At 44.6% G+C, this 17,186-nt stretch overlaps 1 protein-coding gene across 3 annotated transcripts; it reads left to right on the top strand.

The window, feature by feature from the left end:
• The first annotated feature begins 11,114 nt into the window (after positions 1-11,114).
• LOC109771880 (uncharacterized) lies at positions 11,115-16,963 on the top strand. 3 transcript variants are annotated; one of them, XM_040400170.3, is made up of 6 exons: positions 11,115-13,704; positions 14,703-14,848; positions 15,515-15,697; positions 15,779-15,866; positions 16,319-16,468; positions 16,569-16,963. In XM_040400170.3, the coding sequence occupies exon 1, from the start codon at positions 12,016-12,018 to the stop codon at positions 13,660-13,662; it is 1,647 nt and encodes a 548-aa protein (XP_040256104.1). In that variant the 5' UTR covers positions 11,115-12,015; the 3' UTR covers positions 13,663-13,704; positions 14,703-14,848; positions 15,515-15,697; positions 15,779-15,866; positions 16,319-16,468; positions 16,569-16,963. The 3 variants fall into 3 exon arrangements, with proteins under 3 accessions (XP_040256104.1, XP_040256098.1, XP_040256095.1); XM_040400164.3 differs by having other exon boundaries at positions 15,488-15,697; XM_040400161.3 differs by lacking the exon at positions 15,515-15,697.
• The last annotated feature ends 223 nt before the right edge of the window (positions 16,964-17,186 follow it).

The following is a 17,186-nucleotide window of genomic DNA, read 5'->3' as shown; positions in this document are numbered from 1 at the left end:
ATCAAGAGAATTAAACCATATCTTAGCATCACCCTTTAATGAGAACGGAAATATTTTAAGGATATAAAAGTAGCGAGTTCTCTCATCATTAGTGAACATGGTGGCTATATCATTCAGTTTAGTAAGATGTGCCACAACAGTTTCAGATTCATAACCGTAGAAAGGACTAGATTCAACCAAAGTAATTATATCAGGATCAATGGAGAATTCATAATCCTTATCAGTAACAAAGATAGGTGAAGTAGCATAAGCAGGATCATATTTCATTCTAGCATTCAGAGTTTTTTGTTTAAGCTTAGCTAATAATTTCTTAAGATCACTTCTATCATTGCAAGCAAGAAAGTCTCTTTTAGTTTCTTCATCCATAACATAGCCCTCAGGCACAACAAGCAATTCATATTTATTGGGAGAGCCTTCATCATCACTATCATCAATATTATCAGTTTCAATAATTTCATTCTCTCTAGCCCTAGCAAGTTGTTCATCAAGAAATTCACCAAGTGGCACAATAGTATCAAGCATAGAAGTAGTTTCATCATAAGTATCAAGCATAGCAGAATTGGCATCGTCAATAACATGCGACATATCAGAATTAATAGCAGAAGCAGGTTTAGGTGTCGCAAGCTTACTTAAAATAGAAGGTGAATCAAGTGCAGAGCTAGATGGCAGTTCCTTACCTCCCCTCGTAGTTGAGGGATAAATTGTTGTTTTCCTGTCTTTCAAGTTCTTCATAGTGACCAGCAGATATAAATCCCAAGTGACTCAAAGAATAGAGCTATGCTCCCCAGCAACGGCGCCAGAAAATAGTCTTGATAACCCACAAGTATAGGGGATCGCAACAGTTTTCGAGGGTAGAGTATTCAACCCAAAATTATTGATTCGACACAAGGGGAGCCAAAGAATATTCTCAAGTATTAGCAGCTGAGTTGTCAATTCAACCACACCTGGATAACTTAGTATCTGCAGCAAAGTATTTAGTAGCAAAGTAGTATGGAAGTAACGGTAACGGTAGCAAAAGTAATATTTTTGGGTTTTGTGATGATTGTAACAGTAGCAACGGAAAAGTAAATAAGCGGAGGACAATATGTGAAAAGCTCGTAGGCATTGGATCGGTGATGGAGAATTATGCCGGATGCGGTTCATCATGTAACAGTCATAACATAGGGTGACACAGAACTAGCTCCAATTCATCAATGTAATGTAGGCATGTATTCCGAATATAGTCATACGTGCTTATGGAAAAGAACTTGCATGACATCTTTTGTCCTACCCTCCCGTGGCAGCGGGGTCCTAATGGAAACTAAGGGATATTAAGGCCTCCTTTTAATAGAGTACCGGACCAAAGCATTAACACATAGTGAACACATGAACTCCTCAAACTACGGTCATCACCGGGAGTGGTCCCGATTATTGTCACTCGGAGTTGCCGGATCATAACACATAGTAGGTGACTATAGACTTGCAAGATAGGATCAAGAACTCACATATATTCATGAAAACATAATAGGTTCAGATCTGAAATCATGGCACTCAGGCCCTAGTGACAAGCATTAAGCATAGCAAAGTCATAGCAACATCAATCTCAGAACATAGTGGATACTAGGGATCAACCCCTAACAAATCTAACTCGATTACATGATAAATCTCATCCAACCCATCACCGTCCAGCAAGCCTATGATGGAATTACTCACGCACGGCGGTGAGCATCATAAAATTGGTGATGGAGGATGGTTGATGATGACGACGGCGACAGATTCCCCTCTCCGGAGCCCCGAACGGACTCCAAATCAGCCCTCCCGAGAGAGTTTAGGGCTTGGCGGCGGCTCCGTATCGTAAAACGCGATGAATCTTTTCTCTGATTTTTCTCTCCCCGAACACGAATATATGGAGTTGGAGTTGAGGTCGGTGGAGCAATAGGGGGCCCACGAGGTAGGGGGCGCGCCCAGGGGGGGCAGGCGCCCCCACCCTCGTGGACAGGTGGTGGGCCCCTGGCCTTGATTCTTTCGCCAATATTTTTAATATTTTCCAAAAATAAGTTCCGTGGAGTTTTAGGTCATTCCGAGAACTTTTGTTTCTGCACATAAATAACACCATGGCAATTCTGCTGAAAACAACGTCAGTCCGGGTTAGTTCCATTCAAATCATGCAAGTTAGAGTCCAAAACAAGGGCAAAAGTGTTTGGAAAAGTATATACGACGGAGACGTATCAACCACCACCACACTGGAGTAGGGTATTACACCACAACAGTGGCCCGAACCAGTATAAATCTTGTGTCCTTTGTGTTGTGAGTTCGTCGAGTTCGTCCGCGAGATCTTAGCGAGCTAGGGCGTGGAACGGTAGGGAGGAAATCTTCGCGTGCACCCCAGTGTTCGAACCTTGAGGGTTTTGCCGGAACCCGTGATCCAACAATATGATTTGGCCATCATCATCTTGTGCCTTTGATCTCCATCTCCAAAGCACCGTCATGATCACCATCGTCACCGGCACGACACCTTGATCTCCATCGTAGCATCGTTGTCGTCTCGCCAACTATTGCTTCTACGACTATCTCTACCGCTTAGTGATAAAGTAAAGCAATTACATGGTGATTGCATTTCATACAATAAAGCGACAACCATATGGCTCCTGCCAGTTGCCGATAACTTTGTTACAAAACATGATCATCTCATACAATAAAATTTAGCATCATGTCTTGACCATATCACATCACAACATGCCCTGCAAAAACAAGTTAGACGTCCTCTACTTTGTTGTTGCAAGTTTTACGTGGCTGCTACGGGCTGAGCAAGAACCGTTCTTACCTACGCATCAAAACCACAATGATTTTTCGTCAAGTATGTGTTGTTTTAACCTTCAACAAGGACCGGCTAGCCACACTCGATTCAACTAAAGTTGGAGAAACTGACACCCGCCAGCCACCTGTGTGCGAAGCACGTCGGTAGAACCAGTCTCGCGTAAGCGTACGCGTAATGTCGGTCCAGGCCGCTTCATCCAACAATACCGCCGAATCAAAGTATGACATGCTGGTAAGCAGTATGACTATTATCGCCCACAACTCACTTGTGTTCTACTCGTGCATATAACATCTATGCATAAACCTGGCTTGGATGCCACTGTTGGGGAACGTAATAATTTCAAAAAAATTCCTACACACACACAAGATCATGGTGATGCATAGCAACGAGAGGGGAGAGTGTTGTCCATGTACCCTCGTAGACCGTAAGCGGAAGCGTTATGACAACGCGGTTGATGTAGTCGTACGTCTTCACGGTCGACCGATCCTAGTACCGAAAGTACGGCACCTCCGTGATCTGCACACGTTCAGCTCGGTGACGTCCCACGAACTCACGATCCAGCAGAGTGTCGAGGGAGAGCTTCGTCAGCACGACGGCGTGATGACGGTGATGATGAAGTTACCGGCGCAGGGCTTCGCCTAAGTACCACAGCGATATGACCGAGGTGGATTATGGTGGAGGGGGCACCGCACACGGCTGGAAACAATCAACTTGTGTGTTCTAGGGTGCCCCCCTGCCCCCGTATATAAAGGAGCAAGGGGGAGGCCGGCCGGCCTAGGGCGCGCCAAGGAGAGGGGGGAGTCCTCCTCCTAGTAGGAGTAGGACTCCCCCTTTCCTAGTCCAACTAGGAAGGGGGAAGGGGAAAGGAAGGAGAGGGAGAGAGGGAGGGAAAGAGGGGGCGCCGCCCCCCTCCTTGTCCAATTCAGACTCCCAAGGGGGGGCAGCCCTAAGGCCCCCTCCTCTCTCTCCCACAAGGCCCATGTTGGCCCATTAGTTCCCTCGGGGGTTCCGATAACCCCCCGGCACTCTGATAATTATTCGGTAACCCCCGGAACACTTCCGGTGTCCGAATATAGTTGTCCAATATATCAATCTTTATGTCTCGACCATTTCGAGACTCCTCATCATGTCCGTGATCACATCCGGGACTCCGAACTATCTTCGGTACATCAAAACACATAAACTCATAATACCGATCGTCATCGAACGTTAAGCGTGCGGACCATACGGGTTCGAGAACTATGTAGACATGACCGAGACACGTCTCCGGTCAATAACCAATAGCGGAACCTGGATGCTCATATTGGTTCCTACATATTCTATGAAGATCTTTATCGGTCAAACCGCATAACAACATACGTTGTTCCCTTTGTCATCGGTATGTTACTTGCCCGAGATTCGATCGTCGGTATCTCAATACCTAGTTCAATCTCGTTACCGGCAAGTCTCTTTACTCATTCCGTAATGCATCATCCCACAACTAACTCATTAGTCACATTGCTTGCAAGGCTTATAGTGATGTGCATTACCGAGAGGGCCCAGAGATACCTCTCCGACAATCGGAGTGACAAATCCTAATCTCGATCTATGCCAACTCAACAAGTACCATCGGAGACACCTGTAGAGCACCTTTATAATCACCCAGTTACGTTGTGACGTTTGGTAGCACACAAAGTGTTCCTCCGGTATTCGGGAGTTGCATAATCTCATAGTCATAGGAACATGTATAAGTCATGAAGAAAGCAATAGCAACATACTAAACGATCAAGTGCTAAGCTAACGGAATGGGTCAAGTCAATCACATCATTCTTTAATGATGTGATCCCATTAATCAAATGACAACTCATGTCTATGGCTAGGAAACTTAACCATCTTTGATTCAACAAGCTAGTCAAGTAGAGGCATACTAGTGACACTCTGTCTGTCTATGTATTCACACATGTACTAAGTTTCCGGTTAATACAATTCTAGCATGAATAATAAACATTTATGATGATATAAGGAAATATAAATAACAACTTTATTATTGCCTCTAGGGCATATTTCCTTCAGAACAAACTCAGAACAATGCAAATTCTTTATGGTGAGATTGTGTGTGTTGTCTTTGTCATGAAAACGAAATGTTCGAAATGCACCCTATGCACGCTTCAAACTTCGAGGTGCTTCTATCCTAACTTCACTCTGTTTTCAAGTGTTGTTTATAATTCGTAACTACTCTACTATTAATTGGGATTGAGAAAATAATACACCGTTGAAAAGTTGTTGAAAGGGGCAAAAAAATTCGTGTTGAATATTTATTTTTGAATTCAAGAGCAGCTTTGAATACGGTAAAACTTGTTTCAAATGACATACGCCGAACTTTTAAACCATTTGTCGGAATGAAGCATATACTATACCATTGGAAAGATGATGAATAGTAACAACTTTTTTATGTAGATCATTTCTTCAAGTTTGCCACGGTTCGATAGCAGTTTTGAAAAACGTCAAAATGACATCAAATTTTTCTGTTCCCTTTTAAGTTCCAAATGAACAATGGACTTCTCCAATTAAATTTTTTCAATTGTCCTAGGGAAAGCACCGGAACTTCTAGCAAAAAACCTTTGTGGTTTCAGTTTTTTACTCCTTTTCTCATTTTTGAAATGCACTTTGTGTGGCTTTTGAACTACTAGGTGTTTTACCTCTGAGCGACACTCTGATTTTTTCCGTGACTGCTCAACTGTTATCAAATTTTGGAAAATTAGATACCGTTGGAAAGCTATTGGAAAGGAGCAACTTTTTCGTGTTGAATATTTTTCTAAAATTCACCATGGTCGTAAGAGCAGTTTTGAATAGAGTAAAACACGTTCCGGACATCAGACACTAAACTTTTGAATACTTTGTCGGAATGAAGCATATAAGATGCCGTTGGGAAGCTATTGAATAGGAGGAACCTTTTCATGTAAAGTGTTTTTTAATTCATTATCGTTTAAGATAAGTTTTCAAAATGTAAAAAAAAAACAAGTGTCATTTACTTTGTTTTCTGAACTCCCAAATGAACACTGGACTTCTTCGACTAGATATTTTAAACTGTCCTAAGATGAGCATGTGAACTTCCAAAAGCAAACCTTTTAGTGTTTTCTCTGCCAAACTTTTGGTTTCAACATGTCTGAATTTTCGAGGTTTACTTACGTGAAATGCATGATTTTTTGGGTAATTTTCTTAGTTTTATTTTATTTATTTTCTTCCTTGTACTTTCTTGGATTTTACAAATGAACTTCCATATTGTATTCCCACGAATCTTTTTGAGATTTCTCTTGAAAAGGCTCCGGTTTTGTATGCGAAGCACTAAAGTGTTGAACCTCTCTCTGTTATAACTAGAACTTTCTTGGGATTTTTTTATTAATGTTATCAAATATTTTCTGAACTTATCGTTGTTACTACCATGAACTTCTGTCTTCTTTGTCTCATGAAATTATGAAGTTTTTCATGAATCTTTAAGTTTTTGTCTATTTTCTGAAAATTTTGCTCAACTTATCTCCATGTTCATGTTAAACTACATAAATTAAGGAACTTTACATTGTGATTTTTTTTTTCAATTTTTTGTTCCAAAACTCTCGTATTTTTGTACCAAGAGTTTTTCGGGTTTTCCTCTTCAACTTTGACTGTTCATTTTTAAGTATATTGTTATTTAATGAACTTTAATTTTATTTTCACATGAGCTCATCCTCTAAACAAATAATTATTAAAGTAAATTTCAATTTTTTAAACATCGAACTGCTCATTTTTTATTTGAACTTCCTCGTTTTGTTGTAGAAACAAGGAAATCCACAAAAAGGTGTCTGCAAACATCTTTTAATACAAACATGACTTTTATCGTTGACCTCTATATAGTTTAACATGCTTTTTTAATACAAACATCCTTAGGAGTTGTTTGTCCATTACGGATCCTTTTGACCAATCCTTGTTGTAACACGTCGCGGCCTTGCAAAATAGATCACCAAAATCGTGATGGGTGTGAACCCACGTGTGCGGTCAAGAAATCTCCATTGAGATAATACACTACCTTAAGGATTCAGGCACTTGACGTCTCCGGCTCATGAGAACACCCTTTCGTTGAAGAAGATTGATGCCTTATTTAATTTTATTTTTTTGCCCCAACGAACTGCAATACAATTCGAGCTGCCACTTTCTCATGTGATGCGTGTGCATTGGCCTTCAGACAATGATATAGACCGGACCTCGTGGCGAGATCCGATCCGTTGTTGCGGCCTGATCTTTCACGACACTCCACCTTCAACAGTAGTAGCCTCTCGCCCGCGCACGCGATGTACGAGAAGTAGTGGGATTGAACCTTACGGTCCAGCACAAGAAAACCAATCTTGACGACGGTACTCACGCGCAAAACAATTTCCACGAAGAGAAATCGCAACACAGAGGTTTTCTAAAGCTTCCTCCAAAACTTAGGGATTTTTAGACAGCTTCCCCCAAAACTCGATACGGGTATTTACCCTAAGCACACATCGTGTATATTCATAAATCATAACCTCCCTTTTACAACGGTGCACCTAGCTTTATATATTAGCCGGCCTCCTAAAACTTGGCTGTTAAGTAACCAAACTCACGCATAAAATAAAAAGGAAAGCAATCGGTTGAAAGAAATCTGGACTCTGCTAAAACTAAAAAAATACTTGCCTATTACATCTCGGCAATTTATTTACTTCTATCTCTATAACTAACAAACCGATTGTCTCCGTAGAATTGGGTGCGCCATATTTTCTGCTTGCATGGTAGGTGGGCCCTAGCCAATTTCCTTCAAGGTTAATAGACTCCATGCATCCCACGTTCTGCATGCACCTTCCACGAACATCTCTTTGCGTGGCAAGAACAGAAATACTAAATCTGCACCCTTTCCCTTAACTCCTTGATCATCTAATAAAAAATAGGAATCTTGAGGTACACCAATAGCATGCAAACTGAGCCCTCCAAAATAGTATTTGTACGTGTGAGAGTCTTGTGATTTGTTTCTCTGGCTAACCGACATGCATACATCCAGCTGACCCTTCTTTTCTTGATTTGAACCTGAGCCATGCAAGGCATCAACATGCATGCACGTATCTTCAGCTAGAGTTGCAACCTCCTCCTCGTAGTTCTCATCAAATCTAATGTATTTCCTCGTAGTTCTCATCAAATCTAATGTATTTTGCTACGTAAACATCTCTGGCCTCTAAACCATTGACATGTGGAAAAGTTTCAAGAACATTGGGAACACTCACATTCGCCCTGGCCGTATCAGACAAAATAGGCTACCATCGACAAATAATAAATGGCCCAATTTGGTGCACTTGGTGCAACTTTCACACCAATCATCTTTGAAGTCCTCCCACTTTCTTTCAAAAGACGAAGACAAATCCTCTGTTGCTAACAAAAATAGATACAGAGATATATGATCACCTCTGGTCGGTTTAAAATTCCCAAGCAGTTTTCCATTGAATAGAACTAAAAAAGATACGGTTTGTCCACACACATCACCAACGAAATCCAAACAAGGCTAAAACCGAACTTCCCCATAATAGCTTCCAAATAATCTTTGTTGAGTATATTAATTATTAGGAAGTATAGGATAGACTAGAATTCGGTCCTGCCTTGTCTTGTACTTCAAGTTGATCTTTGTACTTCTATGTATACGCCCACAAGGCTCAAGCAATACAATGAACGATTCCACCAATCTCCCTCTCTCCTTTCTAACATGGTATCAGACTAATCGATCCAAACCCTAGCCACCGCCCGCCGCTTCCGCTCTGCGCCGCCATCGGGGCGGTCGGTCTCCATGATCGTCGCTGGGGGCTGCCCATACCTAGGGTTCGTCCGCCGATCTCATTGACCGGCTGCCCTAGAGAGTCTTTTTCCCGATCCATTGATCGGAGTTTTTCTTTCTCTCGTTGGTCGTCTTGATCGGCGGTTCTTTTTTTGTTTTCCGATCTCAGATCGGCTTGCGTCGCCCGCTGCCGTTCGTCGTCTACAACGTGTGTCTGCTCCACCGAAATCTTCATCAGCCACCAAGATCGACCGCACCAACATGTCCGAATATTCACATTGGGCGTTGCATCAGGTGCGGGCGTGCGGCCGTCCGCAGGCCCGTCGATCCGCGCCGCGAGGCGTGGGTTACTTGGCCGCACGGTTTGATCCAGCGGCGCACTCACGTGGCCCATGGCACTTGAGCATCTTGTGCGTGTCTGGCTGTTCGCGCGTTGTTGCGTCTCATGGAGTGCTATGCTTGCATGCATGCACACGTCCGGTGCAGTTTTCCAGCGCACTGCGTGACGCTTGTGTCACGTCTGGCCTGTGGCTTGTTGATCTCGTCCGCCACGTCTCCGGTCAGATTAGCCGTCTGCGCGTCGGTTCGCAGGTCCTATGAAGATCGTCTTCGACTATATCGCGCCCTCCATCGATCGAGCAACGGGCTTTCACTGTGTCGTCCCATCGGACCGCACTGCCGTCGCCCCCATGGTTCTTCTTCCAGCTACACCGACCCGCGTCACCGCTGCGTCGCCCCTTCGGGCCGTAGTGCCGCGGCCCGCGGTCCCCCGCCGCCCCGAGGCCGTCCGCTCCAGGCTGTCTCGTGGCTGCACCGACCCTTGTGCCGCCGCTGCGTCGCCCCGTGGGCCGTAGCGAGCGTGGCATGCGGTCTACACCGTCGCCCTGAGTCGTTCCCGCGGTTGCACCGACCTGGGTTCCGTTGCTGTGCCGCCCCTTCGGGCTGTAGCGCCGCGGCCCGCGGTCCCTGCGACCGCCTCGAGGTCTTCCGCCGTCGCCTCGACCCGCCCGCCGCCGCTACGTCACCCCTTCGGGCCGTAGCGCCGTGGCCCGTGGTCCATCGCCGTCCCTGCGCGTCGACCTCTCGTGGTATGCGCCGCGCCACCTCCCTTGGTGCGGGGACGCCACCGTCCGCGCCGGTCTTCGTCACGCTGCCGGGTTCCTCGCCTACTTCGAGCACCGCCGCGCTCTTAACCAAGCCGCCGCCGCCGCTCCTCTTCGGCCGCTGCCGCTGCTACCTCTGTAGCCGCCGCCGCCGCCCGTCCACCTCCTTCGTCTTCGTCCAGCACCAGCCCATCGCCAGCGTCGCCGTCATCTACTCCGACCACTTCGTCTACTCCGACAACCGCGGGCGACATCGGTCCGCGCCGATTGACGCCGCAACCGTCGTCGAGTTCTTCTTTGCTGGCCCCTCCGACTTCTTCGACATGGCATACAGCTCGTGCAGGTCCCTCGTCTACGCATTCCCGATGCTGGCAACACCGATGCGTGCCTTCGTCCACGACGTGTCCCCGGGCCTGGCTAGCCTGGTGCGGCACTTCGTCAAGTCGTCTTCGTCCGTCTACGCATGCCCGGTGCTGGCAACATCATGTGTGCCTTCGTCTACGATGTCCCCGGGCTTGGCAAACCCGCCGCGACGCGTCGTCAACGTCATCTTCTTCCTGGCGCACCACTACTTCGACACCACTGCGCCCATCACTAACTTGGCGCCTCCTTGCGCCGCGGCTCCATGGCGACTTCCTCGACACCGACTACCCCGACTCGACATCGACCACGACATTCTTCGCACGGCTACCTCGACCACGGGTCCACCACCCACGCTCTCGGCTACCTCGACAAACGGCACAAAGGGCTACCGCCTTGCTTGAGCAACCTCATCGGTTTCCACTCCAGCCACGACTCCGCGATGCGTCGACCGTTACGACTGTGGGGGGTGTCCGTCGGCTTGCCTTCGGATTCTTCTCCAGTCTCACCATCAGCGTCGCTACCGTTGTGATTGCGGGGGGATATTGAGTATATTGATTATTAGGAAGTATAGGATAGACTAGGATTCGGTCCTGCCTTGTCTTGTACTCCAAGTTGATCTTTGTACTCCTAACGAGGCTCAAGCAATACAATGAACGATTCCACCAATCTCCCTCTCTCCCTTCTAACAATCTTCTTCCACTCTATCATATACTTTCATCATGTCAATTTTTAGGGCACAACTTATGTGCTTCTTAGCCTTGTTAGTTTTCATAAAGTGTAAGCATCCAAAGGCCAAGATGATATTATCGGTAATTAACATTTCTGAAACAAATGCGGACTATTCAAGTAAAATAACCTCTAGAGAAAAGTCCATTTTTGGTCCCTCAACTCTTTGACTGGGCCGGTTTTGTTCCCTAAACCAGACATCTTACACGCTCAACACAAACAAGGCGATTTCGGTGCTGAGCCAACATGGGTTTGGCCGATCTTTATCCACAAGGCTATATTTTTTTGTTTCTCTCATTAGTCCTTCTCATCCTATCTCTCATTTTACGTGCGCGAACATTTTTTTTTCATGTGCGTGGTTATTTGGTTTCTGTTTTCTGTTTCGTGTTTTTTCTTAGGTTTTTATCTTTTTTAGTTTTCCTTTCATTTTCCAGATTTGGTTTTTCTTCTGAATTTTTTTCCACATTTTTTATCTTTTACAATTTTCACAATATATGGTTAACATTTATCAAGTACATGCCGAACTTTTTTAGTACATACATTGAACATTTTTAAATAAACATTGATTTTTTATATATGATGAACTTTTTTGATATAAATTGAACATTTTCTTAATATATATGGTGATTTTTTAATTATATGTTGAACATTTTTATAATACACACTGAACATTTTTTAATATACATTGAAATTTTATGTATAGCATATACTGATTTTTTTTCTAAAATATACTCCCTCCGTCCCATAATATAAGAGCGTTTTTGACACTACACAAGTGTCAAAAACGCTCCGTCCCATAATATAAGAGCGTTTTTGACACTACACAAGTATATTTCTATTTTTAATAATTTTTAAAATATCTAGTCTAGCTCCTAAAAAACAACAGCCGGTCATGGGCAGTGTGGGCTGTCCCATTTGCGATGGCCTTGAGCGAAGGCTCTCCTTCTGTAACGCACTGAGCTGAAACATATATATTCCGGTTGCTTGCAGCTCCGGCCCACGTCGCCAAAACCCCACCCAAAACCCCGCCTTTGGCATGCCCAACAGGGTTACAGCGCTTCCCCGCCGCCGTTTCAGCCCAGCTGCCCCATCCCAAATCAGTCTCTCCTCGGTCTCTCTCCTCCGTGCGCCGCCACCCCCGCCGCCACGGCGCCTGCCGGTGAACCCCTCCGTTGGCGACCATCGCGCTCGCCACCGCCCTCCCCACCGCTCGGCTCCTCCTGCGCGGGCGCATGGCCTCCTCCGCCTCCGTTGCGGTCCTCACCGCACCCCCCTTTCCCACTTGCCCCTCCTCCGACGACTCTGACGACGCCAAGCCCCTCCCGCCTCCACCCACGTCGGGAGAAACCCGCCCTCCTCCGCAGCATCAGCAGAGGCCGCGGTGGTGGCAGCTGGAGCGCGACTGCAACGTGGCCATGAAGGCCCTGGCGCGTGCGGGCGAAGTCGACCAGGTGCTCGCCCTCTTCACCGAGCTCAGGGCTTCCAGAACCGGCCCGGGTGGTGCCTCGCCGCCCAGTGTGCTCTGCTACAACACTCTCGTCAACGCGCTCGCAGAAGCTGGCCGCGTGGAGGAGGCCCACAACGCGTTCGACGAAATGCTTGCAACAGGGGTGGCGCCCAATGCATCGTCCCTCAACATCCTTGTCAAGCTGCATTCGTGGAGATCTGCGCGGTTTGACCTCGCGTACCAGGTGATCATCCGGTTGCAAGAGCTCGGGGTGGAAGCTGACGTGGGCACCTACTCCACGCTTGTCACGGGGCTGTGCCGTGTGGGGAGAGTGGGCGAGGCATGGGGCGTGCTCGAGTGGATGCTGGAAGTGGGGTGCCGTCCCATGGTGCAAACTTACACGCCCATTGTGCAGGGGTATTGCCGTGAAGGTCGTGTCGACGAGGCCAAGGAGCTGATGTCCACGATGGAAAGTGCTGGTTGTCCTCCCAATGTAGTCACCTACAATGTTCTGATCAGGGCTTTGTGTGATGCTGCCAGATTTGACGAAGTCAGGCAGGTTTTAATGGATAGTAGAACCAAGGATTGGAAACCAAGTACTGTCACCTACAACACATTTATGAATGGTCTCTGCAAGAAAGGTATGGCTAAGGAAGCACTTGAGCAGTTGGATGTTATGCTAGGCGAAGGGCTGGATCCCACAGATTTCACTTTGAGTATTCTTCTGAATTGCCTTAGCCATGACAAGAGGATTCATGATGCCGTATGCTTGCTGGAGAGGAACACATCATTGAAATGCTATGCTGGTGTTGTTGCATACAACACTGTGATGAGCAGGTTAGGTGAAATGGGACATTGGATGGGTGTTCTAAAGTTGTTGACAGACATGATCAAGAGAGGTGTCATGCCAAACACGAGGACGTTCAACATTGTCATTCGTAGTCTTTGCTTTCGCCGAAAGTTCTCCATAGCCAAGAGCCTCGCAAGTAACCAAGGTTTTGCTGCAAATGTCGTGACATACAATACACTCATTTATTTTGTTTTTTACTACAGTCGAAAGCTCAGTGAGGTGAAGGACCTAATATTTGACATGACAGCAGTGAGGATTGCTCCAGATGAAGTTACCTACACTATAATCGTTGATGGATTATGCAGAGATGGATTTTTTGATACAGCCACTAGTTACTTTCTAGAATCGCTTGAGATTGGACTGTCAAGGGATCTTTTTGCTGTCCTTACAAACAGGCTTGCTCACAATGGCAAGATCTGGGAGACTATTCACATATTCAAGGGAATGGAAGAAAAAGGTTTTATCCCTGATAATTCTATATTTGACCTCACAATCAGAATATTCTGTAGGGCTGGTTATTGTCACGACACAGATATGTTTAAGCTTAACTTTGTTCTAGATACGATGTTGGGCAAGCAGTGAACTGAACCCTTGTGTATCTAGGAAAGCCGACAATAATTGAAGGTAGCGTACTCTTTCTTTCTGTTCTTCTGGTGATTCAATTTAGATGGATTAATGTTGTTCCCACTGCTGAATACTTGCGGATGAATAACAATAGTATATTTTACACTGAACTTGCAACTTTGTTCTAACCATTGCAATTAGCATTTGAGATTTCGGAATCTGAATCTATAAGTGTTGCATGCCAAATTGTTGTGCTGTGTAATTATCAATGGCTCCCAATGATCTTTGTTCCAAACAATCATCACTAGATTTTCCTCTAACCATATTTTATTATGTGTTCTCACTTCTCAGAAATGTTGCCTGTACCATAAAAATCAGACATAATGTGCTAATTAATAAGAAAATTTGTCCCTTTTGAGGGAAAACGAAAGTTCTTATGCCTAAACAAATATTTTCTTTGTAGCACATTATAATTGAGTAACATATAGGAGTAGTTATATTCGTTTTTCTGCCTGGTTCTCAGGTAGGGATGCAAATTTCTGATCCTCGGGGTACCCTCTGACCCTCGTTTGTTCAACCAAATGAATTAAATTTTCAAAGTGATGTGACTTTTAAAAGTTCAGTTCATTTGGTTGAACTAAAGAGGGCCAGAGAATACCAAAAGGGTAGCCATTTGCACCCCGATTCTCAAGTAAGACACACCTCTAGTGATTTTCATTGATACATTTATTTATTTTAGGATCGTATATTTAACTGTAGGTTACCTGTTGCTACTTGGAACCAATACTTTATGATGTAAAGCGCTTAGTCTGACAATTGTGCCAATTTTTTAATATATATTTTGGCAGCTGAAATATCCTATAATGTTTGGTATACCTCCCAAACTATTATGAACAACGCCTCCTCTAGCACACTATGCGATTCGAGTTGGTCTTTTTATCCAAACTTTGCACAAAGTAGCACTCCCTCAATTTCTTTTACTCAGGTTTTCTTTGAGTTATACATCTCACATTTCAGGAACGTATTTCTTCTTTTAATTATTTCCCTCCTTCCAACAGACATGAATGAAGAGTCGACATTACTAAAGATACTGACACATGTTGTGTCTGGCTTTTATAACACTCTGTACGTGGTACAAAGATGGCCACATGCCTGTTCATGTTAACATATTCCACACTGCCACTCGACAGATGAAGTCTAACTGGTGAGTTCTGGAAAGATTGCCAGACTTAGTTGACAACATAGAAAGATTTTTGTAGTGGGTATTGAAGTGAAATTATGTTGATTTACATAAATGGTGTTACTTTTGTCTCTGGTGTTGTAAAGTAGTAGTAAGATCTAGCAAGAAATATTTATAGCTGATATCATAATTCTCTTGGACATTGGTATCATCGTCTCTTTGAATTTTATACAAGTTCTGTCATACATATCTACGTTACAAATATTTTAGTTACTAGATGCTGAATTTCCCCTGTCGTCTATTCTATTTTCCACAACTGTGACACCTTAGCCTTGCCTGGTTGAAATTCTGCCTAAGTGTGGCTGGTCAGTAGCATGGGACGTAAGTCGAGATATGTACCACCTTGCTAATTTAAAGAGGGGTAGTCACAAATATAAATAAATACCAAATGGCTCCCAAGGCAATAAGGTCCTGCTAGCCCTTTTTCTGCGAAGCAATGACAAAAGCATAAGCAGCTTAATGCATGTGCGGGCATACCAGTACGTACATTTGGTCTAGGCCAGTTGGAACCTTGCTGTGATACAACATATTGGCTTCACTTTTTAATCTATGAATCCTGTTTCTATTATATCCGCACTACTTTAACTTCCTGTTTTCTGCAAGCTTTGTAATCAGCAACATGCTGCACAGGTGGGATTCGAATGTAACTCAAACACGTGCTTTTACTGCACCTGTCTTTTGTGAGTGTAATCTTGCTGGGTGTCTGGGTCTTTCCGGTAATTTGTGTAGCAGACACATGACTCTTAATAGGACTCAGATGACCATGAAGTTTTGAAATCAATATATTTTTCATCTTTATTATCTTGTTTGAAGGTATTGGTATTTTAAATAATTTTCCTATTAGCATGCTATTGCAATTTCAAAAGGAGTATCCTAAATCATTTGTGCTGGCAGGATTCTTGTTATCTGGTTCAGATGAAATTTGATTAGCGAGGTGCTGGGATTGCTATGTGTATTTATAGAAGACAGAGAAAAGTGGCAGGTACAATTATTTGCTTATTATGTTCAGATGAATGGTTTCTTTGTCTCAAGGTCATATTTTATTGCTCTAAGTAGATGTAAATGTTGTACGGTAGCCAAATGTTGCACTGTGATATTATGGTCCTCTGAGTACTTAAAAATAGGTTCTATGATGTTGTTTTTTTCCTCTTAAGATTATCACATCGAAACCACATTCAGTGGAAACATGGAATGTTGGGAACCATGTGATGGACCACTCCATTAAAAATGTACAAGCGATATCAAGATTTATTGAGCCTGAAATCTCAAACCTTCCTTGCTCCACCCTCCTCCCTAACAATCTCCACCCGCATGTGCTGCATGTAACTTAAACCAACGAGAACTCAATGATCTAGGACTTGGCTCTGCCAGCCCTCACAATCTCCTTATGTTGCCACTTGCCACCATGCTTGTAGTCACCCCTTGTTTTTACAGGGTATAGCAGCAAAGGCCAGCAATCTCCGTCTCACCCTTCCGGACGCTCTAGCACACATTTACTCCTGCGAGCTAGGGTTTGGTTAGGCAGTGGGCCTTGACCAGTAAAGCCGTGACCGACCTTGACCTATCCAGTTCACAAACAAGGATGTGAGTGCCTCGAGTTTGAGTTCTGATTTGCGTCTTTTCGTTCCGGCCTCATGAATTTTCTTCATTTTTGACAGCACAATGGGTGCATTTCTTTTTGTAGTCATGTTCATGGGGGCGCTTACTCAGAGGGTTGTGCGTGCTTCTATCAATGCATCAAGTCGCAAAGCTTCTGCATTTCCTCTCTGAAGGACCAAAACAGTGTCTTGGTAGCTTACTTGAGCTATATGAAGCGATGCCATTTTTGTTGTGTTTTGAATGATTTCTAATATTGTTTTTACTTGTCGGTATCAGCGTAGTCAACCTTCCAGACATGCAAGTATTGCGGCGAGGTTCTGTTTTAAATGATTGCCATGGCAGGTTAATCTTTTCCGTTTCCTAACATGCCTCGTCCACTTGGATGTATGCCTTCCTTTTGCCGAATTGTATGTAGACTTGCAGGAATGAATATATTATGGCATGAGCAATGTTGATTAGTACTTGTGAGGTTTTCCCCAAGGTGATGTAGTCAGATTTGTGTCCCATCTCCCATGTGGCTCCATCCACGTGATATTTACTGGTAGCTAAATCCTAAACCAACTTGCGGTGCCAATTTGATATTATACTGAATCAAGCAGCGTGGATATTTCTGCTTGTTTCAGTCGGGATGTGATTGCTATTGTTACGGTACCGAATTCAGCCCAGGCTAGTGGTATGAGGTTACACAACGGGCTACGGATCG

The sequence above is a fragment of the Aegilops tauschii genome, chromosome 1 (genome assembly GCF_002575655.3).
Source record: "Aegilops tauschii subsp. strangulata cultivar AL8/78 chromosome 1, Aet v6.0, whole genome shotgun sequence".
In the NCBI taxonomy this organism is placed as follows: domain Eukaryota; kingdom Viridiplantae; phylum Streptophyta; class Magnoliopsida; order Poales; family Poaceae; genus Aegilops; species Aegilops tauschii.
Note: the sequence above shows the minus strand (reverse complement) of the source record. Positions and strands in the feature narration are given on the sequence as shown.